Consider the following 18548-nt stretch of genomic DNA (forward strand, 5'->3'; position numbering starts at 1 on the left):
ACAGCAAAATTGATCTGCTCTTGCCTCAACGCTTGGCGCCCCCCCCCCCTTCCACAGCTGTAACCCAACCAAACCCACCCCCCTCCCCACCCCCAATGTGGTATCGACTCTCGATAACGGCCATCACCGTCACAGAGCAGCCCCCTGTCACCCTGCGACCATTTCGCCTTCATGTGGCCGCCCAGCGCAATGATGTGCTTGCGAAAGTCTCGTAACCGTCTCCCAGAAGCCCCTTTCACGCTAACCGTACTGCAATCAAGACGATGGAAGTGAGCCATCGTGGCCTCCAGGATCCTCACGCGCGCGTTAGATTAAAGACTGTGACTCGTCGCGGCGGTTTTAATTAATTGGTCTGTGTCTTCTCCCGGGCTCATTCTTTAGATGAGACGGATCGTTTCCCTACATTTATTGAGCCGAGGCACATAAACATGGCATGTGTGTTTTGTCAATTATTTATGTGTTGTGACAATGGTGCTTTGCGGGGGGAAAACCTTGGAACAGACAGTGTTTATTTCTCTTTTAAATTGTGCCACGTTTTAAGGAACGTTTTTGGGAGATGAGCAGCAGAGCTGAGGAGCTGCCGGTTGCGCCCAAATCCGCCAAATCTTCTCTGCCAATGGCAAACAAAAAGTGTCTCCAAAAATATATCCGCTGACCTAATCGTGATCTTGGGTCCTATTTTCATGCCCGGCACAAGTCTCATTTCGAGAAAAGAAAGGATAAGGGTTGGGGGATTTGACTTCCCGAAGAGACCTATTGACCATCTTTTCAGACACCTTGAAAACTCTTTTCACAGTCATAGTCTCCCTTAATTCAAGAGAAGTTAGTGTGTTGATGGCCAGCTTGTGCCCCCCCCCCTCAACGCAGCCCCACCAGAACCAGCCTGTAGGTCAGTCGGTTGCTGTCCCAACGAGGCCGCCCTGTCGAGGGTCACCCACTGCCCACTCCCCACCCTTGTTATTTATCTCCCTGGAATGCTTCATTCCTCTTCCTGTCAAAGCCCCTCCTCGCCCCAACCCCACATTGGTCTCCGCTGAGGTTGGCACTGATCCTCATGTGTGTTCGCCAATACCAGCTACCCCGAGCCAAGGCCTGCGGAGTCCCACGTCCTCCCCCTCCCCACCCCCCTACCGCATCTCTCCACATCCAGGTCAGATGACATCCGGCTTCGGGGCACCTCTCTAACAATAGGGGGCCGACATCTGTATGTGAGCAGTCCATCCAAGGGGTAATTACTTCCCCAAGTTGGACTCTGGAACTGGACTTCTTGGACCCCTCAAGTCTCAGTGGACCGGTCAGGACTAGACACCCCCTTTCATTAGAAGCACCCCCGGAAAACAGACCACAAGTGATGCCTCGTGATAAATTGGTTCGCCTCGCAGACGTGGGAGGCGAAGGCAGAGAATGACACTCAGAGGACACAGAGAGGATGAGGAAGTCCCAAATACAGAGATTGGAGATAAAAATATCGTCGGTACAGCGCTCCACTTTCCTGGACAGGAGGCTATAGCAGCAATGCGCCATGTATTCGGTACCTCAGTTTTCAGTGGCGACTTACCCAACTTCATACGCCGTATAATACCGCCACTACCACGACCACAAAAATGAAATATAACAGCACGCAATTTTGTGACGAAGATCATTTGCAGCAGTTGAAATCAATATTTACCTCAAAAAATTTACGATCATGATTCACTTTCACTTACATCAATTTCTTGCACAATATCTTACTTTGCTTCCTCCATGGTTGCTGTTGCCGTTTCGGAGCGAAGCAGTAGGAGTCGCTGTGGCAGGCTGAGGTTGGATTCGACTTTTGCGGAAGGCTTGTTTTCATTGTAGTGAACCTCGTCGCGAGGCAAGGGCAGAGAAAAAGATTTCGGATTATGCAACAGGGGGACTTTTCGTTGTAGGGGGAGCAGAAAAATGAGAATGGCTTTCATGCATGAAGATTTTTCACACTGGGGGTATTTTCGCCCATGTAGATTTCGTTGCAGAGGACTTTCACTGTAATTACATTTCCATTTCAATGGGGAACAACTACTTCAGATACAACTGTTTCAAGGAATGAGTGTGGTGGCAGAAAGAATGCAACTCATATGTCAAGCCGCCCCCCCCCACGATTCAAATTGAGATTGCACTTCAGGTTGTAGTTAGGCCAGCAGAGAAGCCCTCACTGCGCCTGAACCATCCACAAGCCACACACATGGAGGACAGAGCCCAAAGTAGGGAGCTTTAACAGGAAAACGGTGGCTCTGAAGCATCGCCGCACCTTGCGCTGAGAGACTTAAGTGACACTCTGAGGAAAGAAAGCAGCGCAATTAGAGAGTTTCACGTAGCGGCGCTTTGATTTATAATTCAGTGCGAGAAAGCAAGTAAAGCAAGCTTCACCCACCCCCCACCACCCTGCTAACCCAAGGCTAAGGGGGTTGACTCGGAATGAGGCCTGCGACTGGGAGCCTGTGCAGCAGTGGGAGGGGAGGCGGCGGAGAGGGGGCTCGAGCGAAAGAAGCCGACTAATTTGCGCTCCGTTTGAGGTGGATTTAAAAAGGGAAGGAGAGACGTGAGGTCCATACCTGTACCTGCGAGGCGTGAGATCACAGAATGTGGCGTACAAGAGACAAGCTGAAGAAGGTGAAGCATATAAAGTGAAGAAATGAAAGATGGGATCAGTCACTTGAGAAGGAAAACTTAGTTACGTTTTGTTTTTCTTTGCTCCATGGCTCCTCCTACAGGTGTGAAGGTTACAGCGCACTTAAAAGAGACATGTAAAACTGTAAAAGTGATCTATAGCCTATATATGAAAATATGTGGGCAAACGATTCATTCTGTGGTTTACCTCAGTGTGAAATGTTTGAGGGTTCAAATGTTGGCCCTGGATGTCGTGTGTGGAGTTTACAGAGTTCTATTATCCAGCTTCTTCCGACACTCCACAAACATAACAGGCTAAATGACTTTTCAAACGTATATATATATATATATATATATACACACAGTATATATATTAGGGGTGTGCTACGGGATGCTCTCCTCAACAGTGGTCTGATTTTCCTCCGTGCAGCTCGAAACATGCCTGATTCCGCCGGGCTCCCCACGGGTGCCGTGATCCCCTCCGATCATCCCGTATTCCGACGCCCCTTATAAAAGCTAATGTGCTGATTTTACGTTTTCAACCTGCCCTGATCCTTCCTTGCAATCCTTTCCCTGCTCCCTCCGGTTCTTCTTTCAGCGAGGATCGGCGGCGGCTTTGATCACAGTCCCCCGTTAAAGGTTTAAAAACGTCTCAATTCCTGACGATTGTTGGGGCCTCGGTGGTTTACTTAAAGCGTTTCCCCGCATTCCCCCGTTCAAATTTACCACTCCTAAATGAGGCACCTTCTCTCCCAGCTTCCCATCCCGCCGCCGCTTTCAAGTTCCCCCCGTTCGGGTGCCATGGCCATAAGCCCTAGATTTTGTCTCCCCCATCTTTTTGCCAAATACAAAAAAAGACCCAGTAAGCCGGGTCTTCATCGACGTAATCCCCAGATCTCCCACTCTCTTGGAAATCGATGCTGAGGTTGAGAGGGGGTGAAACTTCCCTCTTAACTCATCGAGCTGGGAAGTGATAAAGTCCTGGGATCACTTTTTTTTTTTTTTTGCAATCGCAGTGGCGTCATGATGAAACTAATGGTGCAATTTTGTGCTCCCTCGCCACTTCACAGGGTGTCCTTTATAGCAGGCATTGTGTGGATTGTTCGTCTACCACGCCAGGCAAATAGGCTCTTCATTGCGAGCTTGAGGGAAAACAAATAAAGAAGTAAATAAGAGGCAAAGTCAACTGCAGTTGAGATTGATATTGATATTGATTGATATCTTAGAGTAGACACTTTGGCAGCAAAAAACAAGGACAGAAGCGTCATGGAGAAATGTGAGCCAGGGAGCATTAACAACGACACAACAGATTTGTTTTGTGCCAGCCTAAAAAACACAAGTTTCTAGCATTCCATTATTCTCGACCTCATGTGAAAAAAAACAAAACAGTGTGAGTACACCCCTCACGTTTTTGTAACTATTAAATCTTTTCATGGAATAACACTTAAGAAATTGGATTTTTCTCCAATCTAGTCAGTGTACAGTTTGTGTCACAGATGCTAGCTTGCGCTGAGCAAATGTAAGTTAGCCAGTCAAAATCCTTAAAGAAGAGGGTGCTGGCCACTTGTCTGGCAGCCTGGGGGTTTAGCCTAGCATGTTTTGAAGCCCGACACTCTCAAGATCGCCGTTAAATTTTTATTACGGAGTAAATTGACTCAAATAACTCAATACATAACCATTACAGGCTAAACTGCCGGCAACTGAAGCGTCCAACTTGGGCCCAATTAGCCATTTTCTCCACCGGGTAACATGTGACTCATTAGTGTGATAAAGTCTCATGTGTGAATTTGACGCAAATGTGTTAACAGTGGTGTTAGCACTCTCACAGTTTCTCATTCTAGTCAATTGAAGTTCACTTGCTAGCTGTTCAATCAATTGGGGTTACGTTTGACCCGGCAGTTTAAGAGTGCACCTCACGTCAAAGAACTCTCTGGCAGTTGTGTTGCATGACAGTGGTCAGGTTGAGGGTCAGAGCTAGGACAGCAGCGCTTCAGCCAGCCGTTCTTGGCATATGTCAGCCTGATGGAGGCTACGGAGCAGTGGGGTGGTATGTTCCGCTACAACCCTCTGCCCCTACGCTCCAGCGCTGTAATTAATATGTTGTCGTATCAAAATTGAAGTGTTTGCCTCGGAAATGTCCCGCACCCGGCACCCGCCCCTTATTAAACAGCTGACCTCCAAGCAGCTGAAGGTTGCTTGGGAAACTTGGCTCGCCCCCGAGCGAAAACATCTGCTTTCCTCGCGGGCGCGACTGCCGTGGACCCCCACAGACCCCCGCACCTCAGCTGGCCGCCGCGGCCCCGGCGAGAGAGAGCCTTTCCGCTGTCCTCGCGCGATGACCCCGACATTTATAACTCGGCTAAACCTCGAGACCAGAATTGGGGCCCTCTCCATCAATGGAGCGCCAGCGCGGTCACTCGACCGCTGAGAGGGAGCGCTCCTGTCTTGTTAGCCCCTCTTCATGGCCTGTTGACAGGAATGGAGGGAAGAGGTGGAAGGTGGTGATAGGAAGAGGAGGGAGTTCTCTGGGCATCTGCGCAGCTCCCATAAAGTGGCGACGGTTGGAACTCTGACAGAAGCATCTGTCATCCCCTCGCCTTCATGCACTCACCTGCTGTCCGAGGGCCCGACCGGTCCTGTCTTCCCCTTTTGCTCGCCTGCCCCGCTTCCTCTCGCCTCCTCCCTTCTCATGAGAAGCACTTGCACGCCTCCTTTGGAAAATCTCACACATTGCAACCTTTCCCATCTTTTCATCCACTGTCACCTCAGTTCTACCACTTTGGCCGCACATAGATAAAATTGTCGTTTGTTCAAGAAATGACATCCCACGACGGTCCAAATCCAAACAAAAGACAACAATTATTTAAATTTCAAGATGATGAAATCATTCTGGAGCGGAAAGTGCCAGATAGTGTAAGAGATGTTGGTATTGGTTATGATCTGGGCCTGACAATCTTTGTCTTGGTTATATTTTTGGGCTAGCGAACAGAATCCAGCTTTGCCATCACATTGTCTTCATATTAACCCATCGTTCTATTTGCATGATTTAATCTGGATTACTTTGCTACGAAAGTGTGAGATTCGGACGCAAGTGTGTATATTTGTCACATGATAAGAATAACCCGCTTGCAGATGGCGCGGGACGCTTGCCTCGGCCTCTTGTGATGTACACCAGAAATTAGGCCTCCATCCTGCGTGTCGTTTAAAGACATTGAAGGATGCCGGTGATACTTGAAGGACGCTTGTCTCGGAGCCACGCGCGCTCCCGGTGAGGGGAGACCAGGAGGCCATGACGGGGTTTCGGAAGGTCCAGAAATAATACCGTGGCACCCCCCACCACCGCCCAGCCTGCTAGGTGAGAGACCTTCCGTGTTGGAGCCCAGCCAGCTTGGTGGGGGTCCTGCTCAAACAAGGGGATGACAAGTGTGTACGACACGTATGACTGAGCGCGTATCCTTCACCCCGACAGACGAGGCGTTGGCACAACATCCCGGCCCACTCTGTCTCCGGAGGGTCTCGCAAAAAGCTTTCATTTGTTAAAGCTTCTTTGCCGCGACCTCACTCTCACGCTGAGAAGCTACTTTTTCCACTTCTCCCGGGTTGGCCGCTGCCCTCTGGCCATCATGCCAATGAGAGCGTTCATTTGATGAGGAAATGTCAAAAGTTGACAGAACGCCTGCTGATTTTTTTTTTTTTTACAAGGAGTCTGTCGAAATTCAGTTTATAAATTAGAGTCTTCAACTTAAATTGTTCCCCCTTTTAATAGTCTTCACATTCATATTCTAACATTCTTACAGCACATTTCACCTCAGAATTCTTTGGCAATGTTGAGATTTCCCTGTACCCTCCTCAGATTCGGAGACATCAATAGCTGACAAAGCACGTCACGTGTTTAACACAGAAATTTTTATTTTATGAGAGACTGTTCACCTTTTGAAATTAACGTTGTCGACCTAAATATTAACAGAAATCAAAAATCATTGATGCTGGACCAGTGAAGCACTCCTCTGTTGAAGGGCACCTTTCCGGGACTTGAATGAGCGATGGCGTCCTTGAGTCGGTGTGTGTTTAATGTGTGTGCGTGCGAGGCCATGCGTGTGTGCCATGCACATGGATTGGCATCTTTCCCCATTTTACTGCTGGCAAGTCTTCAGCGTGTTCCGGAGAAGCCACTGGAGAATGATGAAGTAGTCACAAGACAGGTCAGTGTGTTCATTAACACCACGGCAAAATTGCCTGATAAATTCATTGCATACTCATAGCTTCCTAACTCAACTCAACTGTATTTATAGGGGACAAGCTAAAGCTAGAAAGAAAGTTGGTTAGATGCAAAAGTCACACTAATACTGAAGAAAACCTTTTTTTTTTTTTAAATTTGTTTCTTTAAATTATGAATCTTGAACTGCATTGGTCCAATCCATCTCTTAATCCCACCCACTATCACAAAGCCATTACAGAAAAAAATCAATAAAATACTAAAAAAAACAGCGCATCTGTGCCACTTACATCATCTCAAGCAGTTCAGAATCAGTATTCATCTGTGACATGACAAAAAAAAACTTTAAAAAATATAAAATAAATAAAATACATCATACCCATTCAATTCAAGTTGTGCTGACTGAAAATGTAATTTTGGTCTGACCAACCAACCAGAGGACGGAAAAATGGAAAATGCTGATGATGTCATCGAGGGCGTGCCTGCAATGACGACATTTAAAAGAGATAAATAGATAGATGGAAAATAGTTATATACATATTGTAACATCAGAGAGGCCTCTGCTTCACTTTTATAGTCGAGTACTGTACGTGGAATTCATCTTTTTACCACATGAGGTCACTAAATCGCTTCGTCGTATGAATCCAATACTGTACTATGGATGGAATTCTGCACCAAGCAAAGGAGAAATGGGGAAAATTGATATCTTATAACACAAGGTATAGTGTTGTATGTGCTATGTGCCTGGTATCATAACCGGACTCCCAATGTTTCTCACGAACCGACCCGTACCAAAATCGGCGGAGAATTCAATGAATCATGATTCATTTATTGGAGTCAAACACAGTGAATGGAAGGGATGGTCGGGAACTCCCGGTGCAATATGGCGCTAATTGTGACATCATAATAGTATGGCGTATACATGTTTCTAGGCAACGATAGCTATCACAACGTCTATCAACTACTTGTAATGGGGGGTTCTTGTTTCATAATTTGTATTTATGCGCGTGAATTAAGTAATTCGTGTTAAACAACCAAACAAATTTGTGTTTTAGTTATTCTACAATAGGAGGTGTATTCACAATGGTTCAAAACACACATTATTAATCTCATAATCTATTTTTCAAAGTACTACACTCCTGTGGTGTACGTCGTAGTGGTACTGTCCGGTGACGTCGAACGCGGGAGGTGAAAACGTGGTTCGGTTTGTGTGCGAAAAAGGAGCTTTTGATTCGGGAGGAAAAGGTTACACCACACCGACTGTCAGGTAAACAACCAACTCGTAATTAATGTCATAATAATCTCCACGCGGCACCGTGATCGGCAGGCACTGTTTTTGTCGCGGCGACAGCATTCGTATCGAAAAACCTACTGCTAGCTAACTGCTAGCGTGGTTGTTGACGTACGGTGCTACTACACACGTGATGGCTGCTAATTATTTTAGTCATATTAATTCATACTGTGTAATATAATCCGTGTATTTAGAATGCCCAGCGTGTGTGAATGAATGGTGAAAGATGGTGGCGCTCAGGGGGAGGGGCACCCTCATGTTGTCATGTGCTGTCAATATTTGTAGTGGAGTGACTGGAAGCTTCATGTTTCGCTCATGTTTTTCAATAGAAATGGCCCGAGACTGGAAGCCAGGTGATCTGATTTTTGCCAAAATGAAAGGCTATCCCCACTGGCCAGCGAGAGTAAGTATGCAAAAATGACACAACTGACTCAACGGAATGGAGTACCTGTCAGGGGTTGGGCCTTTCAAAGAAAATTCCATGTTCAGTTCATCCCTTGGTCCATATCCTTCGCTTTATTTTGCAAGCCCAAATTTAAGATATGAACAAGGCCTTGAGGCACTTGTGATGTAATTTTCAGTTGACAGCAAGTGGCAGTGCAAGGCAAAATGGCCGCTGAAACGTTCCTACTTCAAGAACAGACGTACACCAACACAGAAAAAAACTTTGAAATGTACCCCAAAAGCTCACTATGATATTAATTGATAAGGATGAAAACGAAGTGCATTTTCCTTGTAACTGTAGTTAGTTTTATACATGTAGAATGTAGTTTCAGATATGCTCAAAGCATTGTGTAGTACCTATAAAACACCTCAAGGTGACAGTCTTGCTCTGCAGTCTGCACTCAGACCTCATTGCATTCTTCCTCTGTCATTCAAGTCTTCACAAGCGTCACCATTTCTCCCTTTAGTTTTATCATACAGGGGTTAACTTAATGACACAGAGGAATGTTTGAATGTTACTTAAAACAAGGGTCTATGATGGCGACGGTAATAAATTCGCTTCCTGTCTTCATCCCGCTGACAGATAGATGAAGTCCCAGATGGTGCCGTGAAGCCGTCCAACATCAAGTTACCCATCTTCTTCTTTGGCACCCATGAAACGTGAGTGACGAGACATTTGCAACTCGTTGATACAGCTCTTCATCTGCTAAACTGGGGCGCTAAAAAGTGACTCTGGATCATCGCGCACCGCAGCTGAGCATACTATGCGCGGAGAAAGTCAGTGTGGCAGTTGTTATTGTGTAAATTAGCCCCACTGCGACGTAAATGGGGCACGGAAGTGCAGAACGACTCACTCACAGACATTTTTGAAGATGGGCTGGTAACGTAATACACCCGATCTTCTCCACAGTGCCTTTCTTGGCCCCAAAGACATCTTTCCGTACCAACCCAACAAGGAGAAGTATGCCAAACCAAACAAGAGGAAGGGTTTCAACGAAGGACTATGGGAAATTGAGAACAACCCTAAAGTGGAGCTGACGGCACCCAAAGTTTGCATCCTGCATTGTGGGCAAAACCTATTCATAAAAATTACATTCCTCTGCATCTCCCGTTATTTTCCCTATCTTCCTATAGCCAATTCATCCTGAATCTTCATCTGAGAAGGATTCAGATGCTGGCCTAGAGGGCGAGGATGAGGCGGGCGACAAGGAAGCCAAGTCATCCAAAGTAAGTGTTTTTTTTTTTTTTTTTTTTTTTTAAGTAAACTTTGGGATGGTGTGCGGAGCCTATCCCAGCTGTCTTCGGGCAGTAGGCCGGGGACACCCTGAACCGGTTGCCAGCCAATCGCTGGGCACACAGAGACGAACAACCATCCGCGCTCACACTCGCCCCTAGGGACAATTTTGAGTGTTCAATCAGCCTGCCATGCCGAGACATGCCGCAGACCCCGAAGAGAATTCACCAGTCACATCCAAGCTCATGTCAAATAGGCGTCAACGCACACCTGCCACCATTTCAAGTGACCTGGACTAACTCCAAATGAAGTTCCGCAACTCAAGAAGGCTTTTCTTGACATTTTTGAGGTCACAAAAACATCATTTGTACAGTTACGCATTTAGATGCATGTACCAGTTTCCTTTCTTTCCTTTCCAATAAGTTCAGTTTGCTGCGTTTATGGTTATCGGCACACATTTCATCTATGCCGCCACTGGTACCCTTACCCCAAATCACGCACAAAAAAATATTTAGGTTCCAGGAAGCGAGGCTGAGGAGGTGGAGGAGGACGACGACGACGATGAGGAAGGCTCTGTGATCACTGAGCAGGGCCCTCAGAAACAGGATGTACGTACTTTGCATGCTGGGAGATGTCGAGTTGATGCGGGTGCATGATTGGTTTTTAATTGGTGTTTATATTAAGTGTCTCAGCAAAGCCCGTGTTGTATCAAAATTAAAATACAAATCAGTTTGATGTCTGTGCTCTTGAGGCATCATTGTGCTTATTGATATAATTTCCTGCATGGCTTCTTCTCGGGCTTCGGAGTCACTGCTTCCAGGTTTGCATCCTGCGCAAGAAAGTTTCAACAATTCCTACATTGCATATTTCACTTGTACTTTTTTTTCCGTGTGAACATTTTCAATGGGCTTTGCCTTATCTCACCACGAGATGTTGCTGTAGTGCCAAAGATTAAAAAAAAAAAAACTCGTACTGTAAATTGGCTTGACGTCTTCAATGTAAAACATGTTTGCTTTATTTCACGACATTAACAGATCGAATGCATTTCAAATTGGAATTTTAGCTGTAAACTGACTCAAACTCTCACTTTACAGGATTCGGTCCAGCCGGAGGCACCTAAACCCAAGAGGGGACGAAAAAGAAAGGTCCGTTTTTAGTCAGGACGTCTCTGGGAGTTTCAGGAACACGCGACATCATATTTGAAAGAGATTGAACCATTCATAATGATGTTTTGATTCAGAATGAGGGGGAGCAGGACGCTGAGGCAGGGGAAGCTCCCCCAGCCAGTCCAGTCAGTCCTGCGGGCAAGTCGAAATATTCTTGGCCATCCTATAATATTCCCTTGCGAAGTAACAATTAACTCATAATGGATGTGTTTGTCAGGTGGGGAGGTCCCCAAAAGACGAGGAAGGAAGCCCAAAAGTGAAAAGTTACTTCTGCTGCAGCATCAAGACCGACCAGGCTCAGGAAGTGAAATGTAAACACGCACACAGATACCCAGTTGTCACAATACATTAAAAAATAAATTTAAAAAAATCAAATCAAATAATAATAATAATCATCACTCTGGCCTTCCTCGCGCCTCAGAGACACGGCAGAGTCCGATAAAAAAAGGAAGAGGACAGCGGAGGACAAGTCCAAGAGCTGCGAGGAGGACAAGCCAAGGAAGGAAGACATCAAGGTGAAGGACGGCGAGGGGAAAGAGCCTGAGGCCAAGAAGAAAAAGCAGTCCAAAGACGGGAACTCCTCGGGTGCCTCGGATGATGACGAGGTAAGAGTTGTCACCAGGCAACATGTATCGTGGGTATAAAAAGTCTACACACCCCTGTTCAAATGCTAGGTTTGAGTGATATCAACAAATGATTGAAACACTTTTTCTACTATTAACGTGAACAATAATCTGCACAGCTCAATTGACCGAATTGTTTTCATCTTTTCGAGATCGTAACTGAGGTCATGTAATTGCATAAATGTGCACACCCTCCTAGAGCTAGGATGTGAGTGTGTTTCAAATTAAGCAATCGCCTTAATTCAAGCCGATGTTAAATTGGAGTCAACGCACACCTGCCACCATTTCTATTTCTCTCTTTCTATTTCCACTGTAGATAAACAGCATTCAGACTCACGTTGACGCCGATGGACAATTTGCAATTTTTAATGGGCCAAACTATGTTTCTGGAGACTGCTAACTACAGTTTTTTGTTGTTGTTTTTTTTTTTTTTTTTTTTTCAATGGGTCGAACTATGTTTCTGGAGACGTGCTAACTACAGTTTTATTTTTTGTTGTTGTTGGTTTTTTTTTTTTTAACTTAGAAAAACAAAAGCAAGAAAAAACATCAGAACGCCGACACAGACAAGGATGGACGGCGGCGGAAAGAGGAGTAAGCGCTCACATTATTGCTACCAAAGTATCCCATTGCAAAAGCGCTCCGAGATAAGTATTCACACTCATGCTATATTGGATCACAAACATTTCAGCGCAATGCCCAAATTTCATCCCTGACCAGAGTGTTCTTGGTGTGCGGCGGGCCGGATATATTAGTTAGACATACGATTTGCCTGGCAGCGTAAGCACAAGAAGACGCGCTCAGTGACCGTCGTGCTGACAGTACAAGACAGTGATTGTGGATTTGATTTTTATTTTATTTTTTTTCAAGGAAACATTTTCTTATTATTTCCTTGTTCAATATCTAATTTTAGTTGGTGATAGATGGAAGAACATTCTGACTTATGTAAAAACTACCGGTTACATGTACAGTATTTCCGAAAAAGAAGGCAAGTGCTCACTGGGAAATTAACCTAAAAGTACACACAGAGTGAACCAAACACCACATCGCTTCATCTGATGAAAGCCTGCTAGCTTAATGCTAACACATCATGTAAAATGTCATATGTGGGCCAATGGAATTAGCATCAGCATTTTAGTCTTAAATTTGCTTTTGGGGAGTTGGTTATTTTGTGTCATTTCTCGTGTGAAACTGAAACTACCTTGTTGTTGTTACTTCCCCAAACAGATCGAGCAAAGATGACCCCAAGAAAACTGAAGAGCGGTCCGGGGCCAAGAAAAAGGGTGAGTTCACCAAGAGTTTGAACATCTCGAAGCAGAGTGCTTTCCGTTTCCTTAATTCCCTGAATCAATGGGGGGAATTGAAAACCATGCTAATGCCACGAAACCCGTTGCAGGACACCAAGTTGCACGGTGAAACAAAAGTGATCAAACCCTTGAATGCTTATTTCCCTGGTAAATGCCTCCCACTTGTTTTTGGAAATCCATTCAAGCGGGCCTCTTCCTTCACAGAAATCTCCATATCACTTGCGAGGTGTCACACGGCCAATTTTTTTAAACACAATTTCATGAAGAGTCTTTGTTAATTGTTCATCTCTTCATGAATGCTATTCCGTTGCCATCAATGAATTCCGTTGTTTGCGTAGAATCGGTTGCTTATCAGTCACCTCTTGTATCAAGTAAGCTCAATGGTGTACGCTGGCTATGCAACTATTTTGCTGTCTAAAGAAGCACATCATGATAGCAATTCAAATCCTACATCCGCGCAGACCTCCGCTGCGGCAACTCCTCCAGGAGTTCAGAACATTCCGTGAGTGTGATTCTCCCATCACATTGGGCTTGATGAAGTCTAACAATGCGCGTATTTGAACGGGTTTTTAAAGGACGTGAAGAAGTGCCTGGATGCCCTGGATGAGATCAGCACCCTCCAGGTGACCACGCAGCACCTGCAGAAGCAAAGCGAACTTATCGCCACGCTGAAGAAGGCAAGACGCACTGCCCGGCAAAAAACTGCGGTCCCGACTTGCTGCGTCACATTTTCTGTGGTCCAGATCCGCAGGTTTAAAGCCAGCCAGGACGTGATGGACAAAGCCACCATGTTGTACAACAAGTTCAAGACCATGTTCCTGGTGGGCGAGGGCGAGTGCATGCTCAGCAAGGTCCTGAACAGGTCCTTGGCCGAGCAGCGGCAGCACGAGGAGGCCAAGAAAGGAACGCTGCGGAAAGCGGAGCAAGCGCAAGAAAATAACACGGCCGCAGGTAGGCGTCAGCCATTTGGGAAAAAAAAACTTGATTGACCTCCATTTTGTGTGGATATACTGAAAAAGAGGACAGGGGCCTTCTCTATTTTTTCAGCGGCGCTGCGACTTGAATTTGTATGCAAGTCATCATGCAGATAATCCGATGCGTAATCCAAACTAACAAATTTATCGTCTCACAATAAGCATCAATAATCACGCTCAAAGATGTACGTAATCAAATGAATCTGTAGCTGTCGCTTTCTGTCGGTGTAAAAAGCAGGATGGGAGAGGATTGAGAAATTGACGAATCTCTGGAGCAAAAATGAAGTGTATCTTGACATAGTTCCTGTGTTCACTGTTCGTCTGAACCAATTCCAAATAACGACAAAATGGTACCTCCCAAGTAAAGCAGCTTCGTTTGTCACCGTGTCGTCAGCATTACGAGTGGCAGAGCATCTTATCAGCAACGAAAAAGATGTAATATTACAAACATTGTAAAATAGCAAATTTACTGGTCGTTAATCGATGAAACATTTATTTTGCACTGCCTCATTTTTTTTTTCTAGTAGGAATAGTCTTTCATTCTCTTACCTCCTATTGGCATCGCAAAAAAAATACAAAGAAAGAAGAAGCATCGGCAGCACTTGTGGAGTGCTGACATTTCACTCTGCCACATTTTACGTACATTGTCACGCATCATTTCATTGTGGTGCGATCAAAGGGTTGAGGTTTTTTTCGCTTTATGAAACCAAAGAATACGCATCGCCTCCAGCCCATACTCATGAAACATTAATGGGAACATCCCGAGATCTTGGGGAAGGGAGTTAGTGCATCATTAACCACCTAGAAAGAGGAGGACATGATAAATGTGCACACAGACTAATTCATTGATCCATATGATTAGTGATGAATGTGGTGAAAGCGGAAAGAATGTATACGAACCTCATAATGTCCGCCTTTGTGTGCTTATATAATCGTTTCTCATGAGCACTTTGAAACAGTACCTCATGCCTTCGTCACATCCCGGCTGGATTACTGTAATGCACTTTACTTTGGAGTCAGCAAATCCTCCATTAGGCGTCTCCAGTTGTTCCAAACTGCTGCTCTCGACTGGTACTTGTAAGAAGGAGCACATCACTCCTAATCTGGCATCCCTTCGCTGGCTCCCTATACATTTTAGTGCTCTTTTAAAGATCCTATTATTTGTTTTCAAATCTTCCGCCCATCCGCCACGACAGACCTGCCTGGCGCCTCAGGTCTGCGGACGAGACATTATTAGAAGTACCAAGAACTAAGCGGAGGTCCCGAGGGGATCGAGCCTTTTCCGTTGCTGGTCCCTCGCTTTGGAATGACCTCCCACTGAACATTCGGCAAGCCCCCTCGCTGCCCATCTTTAAAACTTCGTCTCAAAAGTCATTTGTATTCTTTGGCTTTTGACTCAAGCATGACTCAGACTTGATTTTTAGTTTTGACCGTTTTTGTGCTTTCGGCCGTCTTTGTTCTTCTTTTATTTGTTTTAGTGTTTATTGTTGCATATATGATACTTGCTCCATGTACAGCACTTTGTATACAGTGTTTTTGTGCTTTCGGCCGTCTTTGTTCTTCATTTATTGTTTTAGTGTTTACTGTTGCATATATGATACTTTCTCCATGTACAGCACTTTGTATACAGCTTTGGTTGTTTTTAAAGTGCTCTAGAAATACATTTGAGTTGAGTTGACAATCACGTAACCCTTTGAGGGACAGCGGTTACTACAGTGGACAGCTTATCATGTTATCAGGTTCCAGTTTATCATTATTGGTGCATGAACGAGTTAATGTGAGGACGCAGTACAGTCAAAAATGAAAAGTCTAGTCACTTGAGGGTCTCACCACCACCACCAAGCACCGTCAACATCCGTTGCGACCCGACCAGTCACGCAGCATCCTGAGAACCGCATCCCTTTATCTGCAGCTCACAGGATCTCGTGAGAAAGAGGGGGCGGGGTTGGAGGACACGCTTGAGCGGCTCGCAGGAACCGGATGAATACTTTGCTTACGTGAAAAGGTTCCTTTTTCAGGCGAAGGGCGCGCAAATTGGAATTATCTGCCTAAGGTCTGAGGCTAAGACATGTGTCATCACATGCTCCCGGGTGCCGGTCTTAGCTGCGGTTTTCTTTTTGGGACGTTTTGTGTGTGCTTTCACCATGTAGACAAGGCAGGCGATGGAGATCAGAGCACCGTGGAAAACAAGCAGGAACCATGTGAGGATGCCTCGGCGAGGGAGAACCTCAGGTAGCCTTGTCAGAATTAAAAAAAGAAAAAAAAGTACATAGTTTTCTCACAAAGACATTCATAGTCTGCGCTGTTTATGGTTTATTTTAATATCAACTGAAAGAATTGAAAAACTGCCATTACGCTGACACTTGATGATCCAACTGCATGTTTTGTAAGTCCCCCCCACACATTTTAGTTATGTGAGTGTCCCATTCTGAACACAACGGACACTACTGTGTATGTAAACGGAATGTATACTGTCGATATGAGACAAGGAAGAAAGTAGAGCCTGTTTGATAATCCAACCCCACCACATTTTTTGTCTCGATGTCTTTTTAGTGCTTCTTAAAGCCAGAAAGTTGCCATTTGAAATGGCTTCAGTTTTTTTGCGTCATCACGTCTCTTTTCTGTTGAGGTGCAGTAGCCTTCATATCAGGTTGAGAAAGTATCGGTGTCATATTATCAGAGCTTTTTCAAAACTGTACAGTGTCTGATAGATTTTTTTTTTTTTTTAAAGCAACTGTCCAAATTCAGGAGGTATTTCCCTTTATGTTTTTTCCTGCAACAGGTCTAACTTGTTTCATCCATTCTTCCAACAGCGCCCCCGTTGCTGCGGAGGCCTCCACCTGACGATCCGCCCCGCTCCCTCGAGGTCTTCACACTGGGGTGTCACACCCGTCTCGTTGCTTGCAACTTGAACTGGTTTCCGCGTTAACGAGCATTCTCGTCAACGTTGCTGCTTCAAGTTATCGATCCTTCGGTAGTGGTAGTAGTAGAAGACAACGCAGTTTGTCAGCTTTTACAGTTACCGTAGTTGACAAGAACGTCAGCTTTTACAGTTACCGTAGTGAAGCAAAAAAAAGCCGCTTCATTTCAAACTGTTTTTTTTTTTAAAAAGTGGTTTCTTCTTTTAAACGTGTGTAAATAAGAGTTATTTTTGTGCCTTTTGGTTTGATACGTTTCAGCGTCAAATAAAGTCGTGCACAGTACGACCCGGTGAGCTGTGAGTGATGTCATCACATTTCATTGACCTTCAAGTAAACGAAGGTGACTATTATTACGTTGACCTGTTACGCACAGAGATCCTGTAAAACTGCAGAATCTGAGCCAGAACTCAAGGTAGGCTCTTTTATTTGCCTGTCCTAACAAAAATCCCACAAAAACATGTCAGCAATGCTGGATATGATGAATGAATCTCAGTCAACAGTCTTAACTTTATTATGAGTCTCTTAGAAATATAAACAGAATGTACAAAACAGGAAATCGACCTGTCGCAAAAACTAAAAACGTGCGTCAACATGACGACAGCATCAGTTGAAAGCGCCGCGGTCGATGTAGGGGTAAGCCTGGAAGTCTCCCAACTTGTTGCCATCGGCGTCGTAGTGCAGCATGCGGAAGCACTTGTCGCAAAACACACAAGGGTGACTCGGGGCAAACTGGTCGCCGGTGGTGCACCACCTGTCGGAAAACAGCAGGTGGGATGTCAAGGCTGGAAAACTTTTTTTTTGAACTATTATCTGTTAAATTATCCGCTAAGTAACTGCAGTGAATCTCACAGGCCTTTTATTTCAATATTCATTTGGGCCGCAGTTTGTATTCACAGCGCACCTGGCGATGAAAGTGTAGCAAACGGCACATTTCTGCGTGGCGATCCGGTGTTTGTGAGTTAGCAGCGGGTAAAACTTCCGGTCCAGGCAGTCGTCCTTGTGCGTCAGCCTACAACAGATCACCCAAAAAAAAAAAAAAATACAAACATTTCATTGGCTTGCAAATGTCAGCAGATTCGCATCCTTAAGGGCGTACTTGCGCACGTGCTAGCCCCCTGCGTACGCATCCGAGACACGGTCATCTGAAGCGTCTGGGTGAAGAGCTTCGTGAAACAAACCGCTTTTCATCTCGCCCAAGACTGCGGAGGTTCCCGAGTGCGTCACATCCTCGGAGACAAGAGTGGCCGCAAGATGATTTGGTTCGTGGAGGCACAACGGTGGAGTTCATTCATTTCCAGTGGGCGTGTGACTCGATTTATTTCCGCCTCCCAACACAAGCTTTCGACTTAGTCACGGTCGGCTCATTGGCGGAGACTGAAGACTCGGTATTGAAGAACCAAACGACCATGTCTTTTATTTTTATTACCTCCCCCAAGGAGTTTTTTTTTTTCTTTTATCTCCTAGCAAGACGACTCAAGCTAAACGATGATACATACGTGTGTTGGTCTTATAGGCGAGGCGCACAGGAAAATGATGAATTAGGATGAAAACCTGTTTATCTATTTCACTTAGAGTTAACGTGCATAAATCAGATGACAACAATATAGAAAACGACTGCCGTGTAGTGATGTGTCGTTCGCGAACGAGCCGGCTCTTAGAGCCGGCTCTTTGAAGTGAACGACATGAGCCGGCTCCTAAGAGGGAGCCGCTTTAATGGGAGCCGACTTTTTTTTTTTCCTCCTGTTTT

General features: G+C 45.3%; 2 protein-coding genes across 2 annotated transcripts in view; one reads left to right on the forward strand and one right to left on the reverse strand.

Moving 5' to 3' along the window:
- The first annotated feature begins 7995 nt into the window (after positions 1-7995).
- On the forward strand, positions 7996-17101 carry psip1a (PC4 and SFRS1 interacting protein 1a). The gene is made up of 17 exons (XM_019861733.1): positions 7996-8111; positions 8465-8538; positions 9163-9239; positions 9490-9628; positions 9714-9806; positions 10329-10421; positions 10908-10958; positions 11054-11117; positions 11197-11290; positions 11401-11584; positions 12126-12193; positions 12827-12882; positions 13368-13408; positions 13482-13583; positions 13650-13857; positions 16031-16112; positions 16694-17101. The coding sequence occupies exons 2-17, from the start codon at positions 8467-8469 to the stop codon at positions 16722-16724; spliced, it is 1455 nt and encodes a 484-aa protein (XP_019717292.1). The 5' UTR covers positions 7996-8111; positions 8465-8466; the 3' UTR covers positions 16725-17101.
- A 193-nt stretch (positions 17102-17294) lies between these two features.
- Positions 17295-18548, reverse strand: part of snapc3 (small nuclear RNA activating complex, polypeptide 3) — a 6666-nt gene continuing 5412 nt past the window's right edge. Inside the window, exons 8-9 of the mRNA XM_019862162.1 lie at positions 17703-17810; positions 17295-17552 (exon numbers count right to left, since the gene is read on the reverse strand). Of these exons, the coding sequence (XP_019717721.1) occupies positions 17405-17552; positions 17703-17810 (256 nt within the window). The 3' untranslated portion in view covers positions 17295-17404. The remainder of the gene's footprint in view (positions 17553-17702; positions 17811-18548) is intronic.

Source organism: Hippocampus comes, unplaced genomic scaffold (assembly GCF_001891065.2).
Source record: "Hippocampus comes isolate QL1 unplaced genomic scaffold, H_comes_QL1_v1.1 scaffold7, whole genome shotgun sequence".
In the NCBI taxonomy this organism is placed as follows: Eukaryota; Metazoa; Chordata; class Actinopteri; order Syngnathiformes; family Syngnathidae; genus Hippocampus; species Hippocampus comes.

What these genes read in the sequence shown, in the direction of transcription:
- psip1a (XM_019861733.1), top strand. Translation starts at nt 8,467, where the DNA reads ATGGCCCGAGACTGGAAGCCAGGTGATCTGATTTTTGCCAAAATGAAA. An exon ending in TTCTTTGGCACCCATGAAAC is followed by an intron (nt 9,240 to 9,489) that starts GTGAGTGACGAG and finishes TCTTCTCCACAG; the next exon opens with TGCCTTTCTTGGCCCCAAAG. An exon ending in GTCCGGGGCCAAGAAAAAGG is followed by an intron (nt 12,883 to 13,367) that starts GTGAGTTCACCA and finishes ACATCCGCGCAG; the next exon opens with ACCTCCGCTGCGGCAACTCC.